The 13246-nt window shown below is 48.4% G+C and overlaps 1 protein-coding gene across 1 annotated transcript in view; it reads right to left on the bottom strand.

Moving 5' to 3' along the window:
• PLB1 (phospholipase B1) overlaps positions 1-13246 on the bottom strand; it is a 135567-nt gene that overhangs the window by 83215 nt on the left and 39106 nt on the right. The window contains exons 8-15 of the mRNA XM_011370761.2: positions 12085-12175; positions 11703-11754; positions 9865-9951; positions 5303-5365; positions 4412-4491; positions 3435-3510; positions 2460-2561; positions 1384-1440 (exon numbers count right to left, since the gene is read on the bottom strand). Coding sequence (XP_011369063.1) covers positions 1384-1440; positions 2460-2561; positions 3435-3510; positions 4412-4491; positions 5303-5365; positions 9865-9951; positions 11703-11754; positions 12085-12175 — 608 coding nt within the window. The remainder of the gene's footprint in view (positions 1-1383; positions 1441-2459; positions 2562-3434; positions 3511-4411; positions 4492-5302; positions 5366-9864; positions 9952-11702; positions 11755-12084; positions 12176-13246) is intronic.

Here is a 13246-nt window from a genome sequence, read left to right as displayed (position 1 = left end):
TGCTGGCTGAGTTCAAATTTACTCTTGTTCCTCTGGGTTGACTGAGTCTTCCGGCGACACCCTAGGCTCGGGGAGGGCATAGGCCACTTGGTGTGTCTCCTGTATCTTCTTCGGACCCAGCACAGGGGAGGGCACCGTTTAGGTGCCATTTTGTTGCTTGGGAGAGAGGTGGAGATAGGTTTGGCTGAGCTGGAATAATCAGACCTTCTCCTGCAGGGAAGGGGTGGAAGGAGGGGAGTCCCCACAGAAGGGGAGCCCCCGCAGGAGGATCAGCTTCCTTTCCTCTGCCCTTCACAGGAAATCAGCAGCAAAGCTGTTTCCTGAGGGAAATATTCCACCCAAGGGTCAGGCTCACTAACAAAGGTCCTTGTGCAAAGAGATCAAATGCTTTCTTAAAGGACAGTGTGGTTCCATCGATATGGGCTGTCTGGAGCTGGTCCCACTCCCCGCCCTGCTCTCTTACTGGCAAATGCACATGAAAACACAGCTGCTCATGGTACTCAGCACAGCACATCAGTTGAAAAGATGGAGAAAATGTTTCTAATCCAAGGAAGAAGAAAACCAAGTATCTGTCACTAGAACTCTAAAAATAGGGCAGCTTGGATGGGAAAAAAAAAAATAAATGGCAACATCAGGTCTCTATCTGGTGCTCTGGAAAGGCTCAGAGTTTTGACATTACATACCACCCACTGACTAATCCCAGCTAGCCCTGGGCAGCCTTCGAGGTGTGGGGCAAGCCTACCGCAGTTACAGTAAGAAGGCTGGCCCATGACGGGCACCCGCTGCGGCCCAGGACTGAGCTGCACACTTGCCATGTGTTGGGTCGGGTGTTGTGATCTGGGTTTTGCAGAAAGAGGGTTGAAACCCTAAATTCACCCAAGTTGGGGGAGATGGGATTAGGATTCAAAGCCAGCTTTTCATCACTCTGAAGCCCATGTTCACCGAGGCACCTCCCTGGGCCTTTGAAATTGCACGACGGCATTTGAGTGTGAATGAGTGTGAATGAGTGTGAAGTGAGGGGAAGCCGCCGGGAGTCTCTGTGTGAGCCGTCACCCAGTGCCGCGCTCCCAGTGAAGTCTCCTCCTCGGGCTCCGAGGAAACCTCCCCCCCTCTGGGAAGAGCGGGCCTGGGCCACACTGTCTGGGCTGTGGCTCAGCCTTGGAACGAGGAGAAGAAGCTCCCCGTTGTCAGAGCTGGGCTGTCACCAGGTGTGAGAAGGCTCCCTGGCGGCCCAGAATCACTGTTCTGGGATCTGGTTGGCATCCTGCTGCCCCTCCATCCAAGTAGTGGGCAGAGTGGGTATGGTGGTAGAGGCCCTGCCCCTCCTGTGGGCCAACGCCCCAGGCTGGCACAGCAGCCTCCCAGGACCCCCCAGCCACTCACCATGGTGTTCCAGAGATTCACAGCGAATGTGATGGGGTCCTCGAGTGGCCACTGCCTCTGAAAAAGAACAGGAACCCCTGTGTTACTCCAAGGATGGGTGGACCTGCCACGCACTTTGAGGCTCTCCCTGGCAGAGATGGGGTGGCCTTGATCTGTCCATACTCTTCCTCTCAGCCCCCTAACAAGCAGGTACTTATAGGACCTCTGTCTGGTGTCAGGGCTCACAGGTGAGGGCCTGCAGGAGCGGGTCACACCCTGGTGGCTCCTGATCATCATGGAGATCTCCACGACTGAACTAACCAGCAGGAGGAGTGGTGATAGCTAAGTGACTCACACGTGGTCCGAGCAGGAGCAAGGCCTGGGAACCAATGTTTCTCCCCATCCTTTTAAACCACTATTTAAACATGGTTTGAGTCCTAGAGGGGGCACAATGACTCCAGCCAGGAGATGACAAGGAGGGACTGTCCCTGGCACCCAGTGCTGAAGCCTCAGCGGTGTCAGGGAGAACCTGTTGAGCATGTGTCGACCCCACCGGCCATGCTCATGGTCTGGACACCCCACTGGGGTAAGAGGCATTTCCCAAGTGACCTGGTGGAGTCAGGGCAACTCACATTACCCTCCCTTCCGAGGGTAGATGCAGAATCTACAGAGGGAAGAGGGCGACGTGGTGCCCCGGAAATCCTATCCTGAGTCGTCACAACAGCCATGCGGTACTGAGGGCTTCACACATTCACTCACGTGATCCTGACGACCGCCCCAGAGGGAGGGAATGTTAATAATGGCTCTGATTTCTCGGGTGAGGACCCGAGGTACAGAGAGTCCCGACAACTTCCCCGAGGTCACACAGCTGGTGCATTTCAGAGCCAGGAGCCCTCTGGCTCAAGTGCGTGCTCCTTACCTCTGGGCAGCTCTGCCTCTCAGAACCTCCAGTCCCATGGGGAAATCGGCAAGAAAGGATAAGGGAATGTTGCAGCATTTTTCCCCAAGACTGCACATCCTGGGCTCGGTGGAGGGGAACTGGGCGGGAGAGGGAGAGGGAGAGGGAGAGGGTGTAGGTCACGGCCACCCTCACTCACCGAGAGTGGCTCCAGGGCTGTCTCATAGAAGGGCTGGAAAACCACTGCGAAGCTCTCCTGCTCATTGTACTTGCTGGAGGCCAGGAGACGTTCCCAGCTTTCCTGAAGAGGGGAACAGAGATGTGCACCCAGGAGCACTAGCAGGGAGGTCTCAGCAGCTCCTCGGTCACAGTCACCCACCATGTGCTGCTCTGAATTAAATGCTAGTAGGAAGCTCTCTCTCGTCTCCCCCTTTGGGACCTTTGATTAATTAAATCAGGTTTTTAATTTTTCCTCTGAAGTCTCAGCATCAGGTAAACCAGAGATAGACCTGAAATATATTCTTGGAGAGTTTGAAAAGGACACACAAGACCAGCGTACAGCTAGGGCCCCCAGGCTCTGTTCAGGCTAAGTTCCGTAGAGGGATGTGCCATTTACCATTCGAAACATGTTATTTCCAGACTGAGAGAAATGCCACACAGCTTTATATATAACTTTCTTTTTAAACAAAAGTCATCACGCGAGCGCATGTCAATAAAAACTGTGCTTTGAGCTGTTTGCTGATGGAAATGATGGCTCCCACTGATCCATCTTCACTCTCTTGGGGTCTCTTTGCTAAACTAGAATGCACGTCTTTGGGAATTCTGAGTTTCCCATGGGCTGTAGTCTGAGGCAAAAGCAGCCGACCAGCAATACAAGCGGCGATGACTATCAAAGCCATCTCTGAATGAATCTGCAAAGTCCTTCACTATCTTTTACCGAAAGCACCACCACCGCCCGCCTCCCAACCTGCCAGGATCGTCGTCCCCGCTTTACCTACAGGGATACCAAGCCATCCCCAGGGAGTGAACTTAGAGAAGCACTCTTCGGTTCCACGTTCGGTTGGAGAAGTCTTACTGCAGCAAACTGGCACTTTAATTGTCCCTACTGCCCCTGTTCTCTTCCATGACCCTCCACCCCTGTGAGCCAGCTGCCAGTCTCCCAGAGTGGGCTCACCTGATAGGACCACTGTGTCACAACCTTGAACAGCTTCGAGGTCTCCCCTGGGCAGCTGCAGGGTTCTGCTGTGGAGCTGCAGGTTAAAACAAGCGGGAAATGAGAGTGTGGATACAGCGTCAGGCTGCCCCATGGGAAAACAAGGAAGGTGGGGGCTGGGGGCACCGGGGAGTCGCTCAGGGAGTGGGGAAGGAGAAACGGAAAGTCTCAGAGGGTGCCGGAGAAGGCGGGGAGCACATGTTGGAGAGAATAAAGGGGAGAGTGGAAAGGTACGTTGCGGTCAGGCTCCTTGGCGTGGGGAAGGGGTGTGGAGACATGCTCTCACCCTCCACCTGATATACCCGCCTTTGCTGCTTCCACACCCCCTCCAATGTGCCCTCCCCAACTCTGGGTGTCCTTTCTCTTCAGAACCCTCCTTTCCTCTCAGCAGGGTCCGCTCTTTCCATTGTGACCACCTCCAGCCGTCCCTACCCTAACTTTTTTCACATGAACTTCTTTTCTGGGTGCTAAGCCGGGAATCTTCGGATTTGGGTTCAAAGAGTAAAAAATTCTATGACTAATTTCAGAAATATGTGGGAATCATGTTCTGCGAAGATAAAATACACTTAGGCTCCATTTTGTTCTTTCCCATTTCTAGAACTATCACTTCTCGGCTTATGGATGCTTTGCCACACCTGTTTTTCAGACTCTCAGATCATCCTGGTGGGGGCAGGTCATCCGGCACTGTATTGACCAGACTGAATAGTTCATCCTTTCCCTCAGTCCCCAGAACAGTACTTGGCGGAGGGCTCCTCCCCGAGCCTGACTTTACTCACTAGCTGTGTGGTCTCACACATGTCACACATGTACTTACTCTCTCTCGGCCTCCAACCTTTGGATGTTCCTCACAGAATGAATGCACGTGAAGTGCCCCGCACAGTGCCTGGCACATGGCAACCACTCAACAAACACTAGTCCCATTCCACTCCCCTTTTTACCTGAGATGGGTCTCCTGATGCCAGGGAGAGGCCCCCACAACCTCAGAGAGATCCATCAGGTTCACAAATGCTTTAGGGACCTAGGAGTATACGAGGGAGAAGATGGATATTTTCTAAGTCACCATTGCTTCCCAGGGTCCTCCCTGGAACCCCTAGTTTGAGCCGAGCTTGGGGTCTGGGTAAGTATGTCGAGCCTCTTTGGGAGATGCTTGTTTGATGTTGGTCCTAAACTGCCAGCCCTGTTGGTTGTGCAGAAATGTGTCATTCGCCATCCTTCATGGTGCGCAGGGCACCTCCCCACCACAATGTCAACAGGGGAGCAGGACCACAGTGGATGGGACTCTAAACCCTCTCTGGAAGCTGCGATGGAGAGCTGCCTCTTCAGGGAGCTCAGGGGTAGGTGTGAGCCACAGAGCTCCCCCTGGAGTCTTGGAAGCTGCAGCACTCATCGTGGTCCCTCTAGAAAAGAAAGTCTTGAAGATTCTCCAGGCTCCTCCAGGCCACCACTGCCCCAGACTCTGTCAGAGAAAGGTCTCGGGAAAGAGCGGGTCACCAAGTCCCCCGTGAAGAACTGTGCTCTATTCCTTCTTCCTCCCCAGATGACTCTGTCAGAAATATCTTTTGCTCGAGTGTAGGGCTCTATACCTGACCCAGGTTTTCCTTAAAAGAGTGAAAAATGGGCTCTTCCAGACCCTTTCCCTGGGGTCTTATCCTCCTCACAGGAAATCTGGCACTACTCCATGTTTCTCAACCCAGTGGAGGCTGTTGGAGAGTAACCAGAATCTGCCTTGCCAACCGTCAGAAGGGCAGCTTTCTCGTGGCTGCAGAAGGCATCCGTGAGGAAGCGCCAGGTGTGTGGTCCCACAGAGTTGGGGGAGCTGCAGGCCTCACCTCCTGGAGCAGGTAGTCCAGCATCCTAGTCAGCTTGTCCATGCCACCCATCACGTCCTTTGGCTGTGAGAGGAGAGATGTGCTGAATGTAGGTGAGGACAGGGAACATGGGGCCAAGGATGCTTAGGTTCACTTTGGCCTGTCCCTTCCCCTCCCCAACCCCTGCCCTCAGCAGAGATGAGAGCGACAAAGGCTCTACTAGACCCCAGTTTCACTTAAACGAGTGTAGAGTTCCCAGAGCTTCCTAGGATTTTGTCCATTTTCTGACTTCCCCAACCTGTCGTCTACCAGGAAAAAACCAAACTCCCCCAAATGAGAAGTTCCATGTCAAGGAAGGGAAAACTCAAGGTCAAGGCAATTCTAAAGCTCACATCCAGGGATGGGAAACAGGATTCACTCCCCAAGGCTGATGGAATCACTTTTATCTGAAGAATATCAGATCCGAAGGGGGAACACAATTACCCTTAGATTTCAGGACCCAGACGGGCCTTAAAACTTCTACATGGCCCCTCTTGTATCAGAACTCTCCCTGTCACATTTTCCCCAAGTAAGAAAAGGGCTCCTGTCATTGAGTATTTAAAGACATCCCGTACCCACTGATTCTTTGCAAGTAATGAAAATAAATAACTAAATAAGACCAGCTCAAAAATAGACCCCGGTCTACCTTTCCAGAGTAAAAACAAAAACAAAAAAATGGCTAACGAAAATAAACTTTATAACAACACGAACTCCTAAGCTGCCTACAAACCAGCCATCCCCTGAGGCGACTTGGCTCAGACAGGAAGACTAGGGAGGCCCAGGAGCTGCGCTGTTTCCTGGGGAGACATAGGCGGTGACTCTGGAGACAGCTGCCAATCACTCGGGCTGGGACGCATGTGGGGCAGTGCCCCTCCTCCCGAGTTTCTGCTTTGCTGGGGCGTTATTCTCTGGAAGCCAATTCAGCCCGCTCTGTTGCCATGGCCAGCAATAAAGCCTTGTCTCATTTTCTTCGGTCGGAGTGAGTCTCTCTCCGAGCATGACATTAAGCATCTCACTGTTCCTTCTGAAGAGCCTTGGGAACTCTGTCTAGAAAGGTCCTCGTCGCCCATCCATACCCATTCAGGGCATCTGTCTTCCCCAGGGACACCGCGGAGCCCTGCGTGGTTCTTCCCTGACGGCAAAGCCTGCTTTAGAAAACTCTTTGTCAGGGAGCTTATGGACAGCTGCAGAGCGAAATCAGGGCCCATCCGGTCACTCCAGGTACAGAATGGTTGTCACTTGGTCACAACTAACTGTCCCTGTTTCTTAGTGGAAGACATTACATGCCTATAAAATGTCCCTTGTCTATAAGGTCAGATATAATAAACTCCTCCTTGAAACCAAAGTCAGGAAAAAGCTTATTTCTCCAAATGAACCTGCATATTTTCATTTATATCTTTTGCCCCTAGAGTCAGAAGAATGCTATATTATCAAACATGTGCCTGAGACAAAACTTAACTTTTTCTAATAAATTATTTCCCTGACATTTATTCTAATGAGGCATATTCAGTGAAAAGATACAAACACTTCAGATTTCTTGAATCCTCCTGCCAGTGTCCCCTCCAAAATGTTGACACCTGCTTCCTAAAGCATTTGCAACAAATAATTATATATATTTTCTTGCAGTGTCCTTGGCTTTTTTCTCTTCATTTTTTTTCTATTCTTTTTAACTGATTTTTAAAAATCTTATTCATTAACAAAACTAGTCTTTAACTAGAGAGCAGTAAACAGAATCCAGACCCTACAAGCATCCCGTGTTACTGCAATGAGCCAGGTCATCAGTTACCTCTGAAGCACCTACCTGCCTCTGAATAGCTGGAAACGTGACAGCAGCCCTGAGGTATTGTCACTGCCTAATGGATGGCTTCTGATTTTATTCTCCTATGACCTCGGTTTTAAGAAACCCCTAAAGAACAAATGCGCACACAGGCCTTGTCTATTCCCTACAAAAAAAGGCTGAAAGTCCTAGCAGGGGAGAAAAATTCCAGGTCTTAAGTAGGGGATAAAGGAGGTTATCACTTCTTAACAGTAAAACACCCTTTTCTCACACGAACTACTTCAGGAAACTTGACCTATGACACAGGTAAAGGCAGGGCTGCTCCGTGAAGTCAGCTGGAAGCCGGAAGCCCACCTCTCAGCCTTGTGTGTGACCTCAGAGGCACCTCCAGTGGCCCCCGGAACTCTGCAGAACAAGCCCCCAGGGAGAGACGGAACCTGAGATGTGCTTTGGGAATGCAAAGTGCTGTGTAAGGACTTCTCTGATCAGGGGCCTGAGCTATGCCACTGAGTGCACTTGAAGAGGAAGCTGTGGCCAGAGGCACCACCGGGAAGACCAGGAGGTGAGTGGCGGGCGGGGGGCCATACAGAAGTATGGCTGCAGGGATGAAGAGAAGCTGGCTGAGAGCCAGACCTAGGAGCTGCAAATGTTACATATGTTTCACATCACAACTCAGGACACATATCTAGAAATAAGCAAAAATAACCATGAACTAACATTTACCTGACTGTATGCAATGAATACTAATGTTATAGTTTATTCTATTTTACTTCTATATTTATAATTTTAATTGCAATCTTTTAAACTGATTTCTGACCTATGAACATACTTTAATTTACAGTCCGAAAAATCACTGTATTTTTTTTTTAAAGGTTCAAGTAAATAAGCAAGGTTGTTTATAATAGTGAAAAACTAGAAACACCTAAATGGCCAACAATAGGGAACAACAAAATAAAATGTAGTAAATTTACACAATATAAAACTATTTTGCAAATAACAGGAATAAGCTCAATTCATATGTATCAACATGACTAGACCTCAAAAATACTTGGTTACTGAAAAAAATCGCTCAATAGTGCATACAGTATAATACTATTCATGTTATATCTTTCTAATTCTCACACACACACACACACACATACACACATACACACCCACGCAAAATAATACTAGGATTCACAGATATATAAAAGGCTTAGTAATAAAAAGGGAGAGGAATAGAGGTGGTGGCCAAAGGGTATTTTAGCTTGAACTGTAATGTTTTCATTTTTTAAAAGGAGAAAACATTTGTGCATTGCTTATGTAACTAAAACCAATAAAAGTAAATAATGCATAAATGGATACATACACACAGAATGTACCATGTAGTTAAGAATGCTTGAAAGCATAAATACATGAAAGAATGCAAGAATTCAAATAAAAATGCTTGAGTGCAAGAAGAGTATGGAAGAAATCATGAGTGAGTAAAGCATCAATGAAAGCATTCCAACATTAAAAAAAAAAATCAAACAAAAGCTAGTATGAACATACTCATCATAAATACAACAGCATGTGTCTCCATATAAAAAGAGAGAATGACTTTATGCATGAATAGACAACTTTGGATGGATGGATAAATGTGTGACGATATAGAGAAATATGGCAATGCCTAAGTGCTCGTTTGAGCACTTTAATGCATGAATGTGTAAATCATAAAGAAATGTTAGCGTGCGTAACGACCAAATGGTGGGGAGGGGGAAGAGAACTGAGCGTGTAAATTTCACTGGGCGTGGGTGAAGTAGAACAACAAACCTTCGAGGTCTATTTGCCACAAACCCAGGAGATCTGCAGGAAGACTGCTCAACAAGAGCTGACCAGGGAAGGGAGGCTTGCATCCGCCTTCTCCCACGACCCAACATCTCTAAAGGGAGGGGGCTTTGGCGATGGGGCAGGAGTCAGTGGAGCCATGGGGCATTCGGAGGAAGGCCGAGTACATGTTGTGGAAGGAGGACACAGAACTGAGGAGGACAGCACCTCGAGAAACGTCGACCCATGCCCGTGTCGTGGTGGAGGCCCTGGAAGGGGGCTGAGGAGACAGTGGGCAAGGAATTGGTTTGCTATAAGTGGCAGAGCCAGCTTGGTGGCAACCATGCCTCAGACTCCTGAAGAAGAGTCTGTGTGCCATTTATGTCCTCATAGCCTTGGTATCTAAGCTGCTCCTTACACTTTCAACTGATCCTGACCTGGACGATCATCAATAAAGACTTAAGTCCTAGATAGTCACCTACATGAATAATAAATGAAGCCACATGGTTCATATCCTGTTCCCAGGAAAGCTAAAGAGCCTGGAGAATATACAAAAACAGCAGGCCTCCCATTACAACCAGAGTTCAAGAGGTAATGACAAGAGCACACATCTTACTTTCTTTTCTAAATTCAGTACTTAAAAGAAATCAGAGTTAAGAGACGCAAAAAGATTTTTAACCAGGAAGCTGTTTTTCCCCAGTTGTAGAATGATCATTGACTAAGTTTATCTATACTTCAATTTGATATAAAATATGGTAAGTTAAAAACAGCAGTCCCGGTATTAGGTTGCTTGAGCCCCTATTGTGTATGTATGTGGCATGTATGTATGTATGTATGTATGTGTCTGTCTATCTATCTATCTATCTATCTACTCTGAAATAGATGCCATCAGGTCCTGACAGGTGTAGATCAGGCAGGTTTACTTCATTTACTCTACCCACCTGACATTTGCAATCTCTCTGCCTCCCAGCCTGCCGTTTACCTGTTGGGCGGAGGGACACAGGTGACACTGGCTTGTGTTACTGAAGAACACGTTGATGAGCTTCCAGTCATTTTGAAAGTCAAGTTGCTAAAGGAAAGGGAAACAGCATCGAAAAGAGATAGTAGTAAGGCCTGGTACAAAAAGAACTATTTCTTCCCGTCTTTCAATTTCATACACCCATCCCCATGAAATCATATTTATATATATATTTTTTCAAAGTATATGATGGGAATCTAAAGTTGTATGAACAGCTCTGGAAGGCAAGTTGGAAAAATATATCAAAAACTATTTTTTAAGGGCATACCCTTTTATCCAAGAATTCCATTTTTCAGACTGCATTTTAAGGAAATAAGGATACACGAAAGATTTAGCTACAACAATGAAGCCTTGTTCATACAGTAAAAAACTAAAGCAACATAAATGTCTAAATATGGGATTGCTGCGTAAATTGTGGAACACTCATAAGATGAAATACTATATAGCTGTTAAAAGTATGCTGGAAAATGTAATTAACATCATGTGAAATATCGTATTGAGGAAATTAGGTTGCAAAAAGTATCTACATCTAGTAGCTTCCTTGTTTTATAAAATATACACAGGTGCTTGGAATAAATGTATTTGGAAAAAAATGTGGAAAGAGATGTACCCTGAGTTGTCGACGGTAATCATCTCTGGGTAATATTCTTTATGTTCATTTGTGTTTTCTAATTTTTTTAACTTTGAATAAACACGTGTCACTCGTGGAACCAAAAGTAAACTTGTGTTTTGTTCTTTAAGAAGCAGCATGATGTAGTTGAGGAGTGCTGGACTGTGAATCAGACCCCTTAGATTTTAGCTCTAACTAGCTGTGTGAACTTGGACCAGTCATATAACTTCTGGGACTTCAATTTCCTCATCTGTAAAATTACAACGTTGGTTTCAAGACCTCCTAGCTATTCTCCAGATTGTTATGATTACTCCAGAAATTCTGGGATTCTCTCGTTAGGGAGAAACCAACTCTTTACGGCATAGCTCCTGCATTTGTTGCTGTCCCTATAGAACCTGTAATGATCTGGCTTTAATGCCCGATCCCTTTAATAAATGCATGGCTGGTTGAGACAGCGGCTGACCTTGGTTCCAGCGGTCCAGGCTCAGCACTTGGTTAGAGCCAGACATGGCAGCAAGACCTGCTTTGATACTTGTCCGTAAGAAAAGCACAAAGATTGGAGGATGCTTCTTACAAACTCATGAGTTACCAAATAAAAACCATGTGAACTGCTAGAAGTCTGCATACCAGGGCCCCAGCATGTATGTTACAGAGGCCTCCACCTCAGAACTAAAATGAATACAGTAATTAATAATAACAGCAATCACCACTTCAGTGACGATGACGACTATAGGCTTTCATAGTGCCAGGCACGCCCGACTCCTCATTTCATCCTCCCTAAGTCCTGTGCTGTAGCTTCTTTTATTACACCCATTTCATAAATGGGAAAACTGAGGCTTAGAGAGGTTAAATGCCTTACTCAGTATCACATAGCTAATAGGGGGAGAATTCAGGATTCACTCTCAAACCGGACGCCCTCTAGAACCCAAGCTCTCAACCACCTCCCTAAGTAAGATGTCACTTACTCCATCTGCTGACTTTTAGCCGGACCACACAGAATAATGCCATTGTGCACATAAGAAGTGGCCCTATGATTTAAGGGTCTCCAGAGAATCACCACGGGAAGGGCATTTTTGGAGTGCCCAGAGCTTCCTTGCTGAATTCAGGGCACAATGGCTGCCTGATGTGTTTGGTCTGACTGCCTTGCACCAGGCACGGGCAGCCCCAACCAGAGAGTCCAGTAGATTCTTACCTGGTTCTCTTTCATGCTCCTCACCAGTTCTTTTGCCTGAATCCACAAGTCCCTGCACAGGCGGAGCAGGGCAGAGAGAAAATCAGATAAATATAACTTTGCCCAGGGCTAGAAGTTTGCCCCTCACCCCTGCCCAGATGCCAGTCTCTGAGCCCAAGGCTGCACTGCACCACCCCTGGCTTCTGGAGGGCAGACATTGGCCTGACTTTTTAAATCAGGCCTATCGGGGAGACTGAAATCAGCCACGAGAGGCATTTTGGCTTTGACTTAACACAGACCTCTACTTTTTAAGCCTTTTTTTGACTTTGCCAGACCCTCCTGCCCAGACGTCCAAGACTGGCAGGAATCCACAGCCCTGGAGAGAGCTAGCAAAGGGACTTACTCGGCACCACTGTGGGGTCCCAGGCTCTTCCCAGGGGTGCACACGGGCCTCAGCACAGAGGGACTGAAGCGTCGGATGACTTCTGAAAGGACTAAAGAGAGCGCGGGTTTGAGGCTGTGGCTCTGACAGCTGGACGTCGCCTGTGGAGTTGCGGGGAGGTACCATGGTTGCTGCCCCTGTTCCAAAGCGGGACCTCGCACTGCCTCGGGCTGCAAGGGACTAACATCTGTTAAATCCTAGGCCAGGCCCAGTGCTAAGCGCTTTACATGTATGAAGGGGAAACTGAGGCTGAGAGAAGCTAAGCAACCCGCTCGAGGTCTCCAGGCTAACTGAAGTTGCTGGGATTTGAACCAAAGCCCTCAGATGCCAAAGGTTTTTACCGTTGTGCGCTATCGCCCTATGAGAGAAAGTGTGTGGGACTGAGACCCAGGCAGGCTGCCTCCCGGTCCCCCTCCCTTCTTCTGAGAGTGACAGCAGGGTGGGAAAGCTCCAGGGAACATACAGAGAACATGTCCCAGAGCTGACAGCCAGAGGACCGCTAAAAATAGTGCTGTCAAGGAGCAGTTGTGTCTTGCTCCCAGGAGACATGAGAGGGCAGACGGGGGAGAGCGTGATGAGAAGGAGATGCTTCCACCCCCTCCCCAGTCCCCCGTCCCTTCTGCCTCCATCCAGAAGTGTCTGGGGCTTCGTGGGAGCAGAATCCAGAAGGCGGCTTTAAAGGGGCTCCCTGTGCAGGGAGCTGACACTGTGCAGGCAGCAGACAGAGAAGGGGTGGGGAGCTGGGCTGGAGTTGGGAGACCGGTCACTCAGCTCTGTCGGGCTGGGCAGCCACCCAAGTTGTGTGTGGCTCCATCTTCATCCTGTCTCAAACTAATGAACTTCCTTTTCCTTTTCTAAGTGCTGACCACCTTGCAGAAGGAGCCCATTCCCACACGTGGTGAGAAGACAGAGACCTCTGAGGCCAGTGGAAGACTTTAGGGACAGTGTGTGCACATGTGAGTGTGTGTGTGGTGCTGTGAGCGCGTATGAGCATGAGAGTATGCGAGCTGAGTGTGAGCGTGTGTTTGAGTATGTGTGTGTGCATGTGAGTGCGTATGTGTGTGTGAACTGAGTGTGAGTGTGTGTGTAAGTGAGTGGTATGACTATGTATGGGTGGGGAGAA

The sequence above is a fragment of the Pteropus vampyrus genome, unplaced genomic scaffold (genome assembly GCF_000151845.1).
Source record: "Pteropus vampyrus isolate Shadow unplaced genomic scaffold, Pvam_2.0 Scaffold173, whole genome shotgun sequence".
Taxonomy (NCBI): Eukaryota; Metazoa; Chordata; class Mammalia; order Chiroptera; family Pteropodidae; genus Pteropus; species Pteropus vampyrus.
Note: the sequence above shows the minus strand (reverse complement) of the source record. Positions and strands in the feature narration are given on the sequence as shown.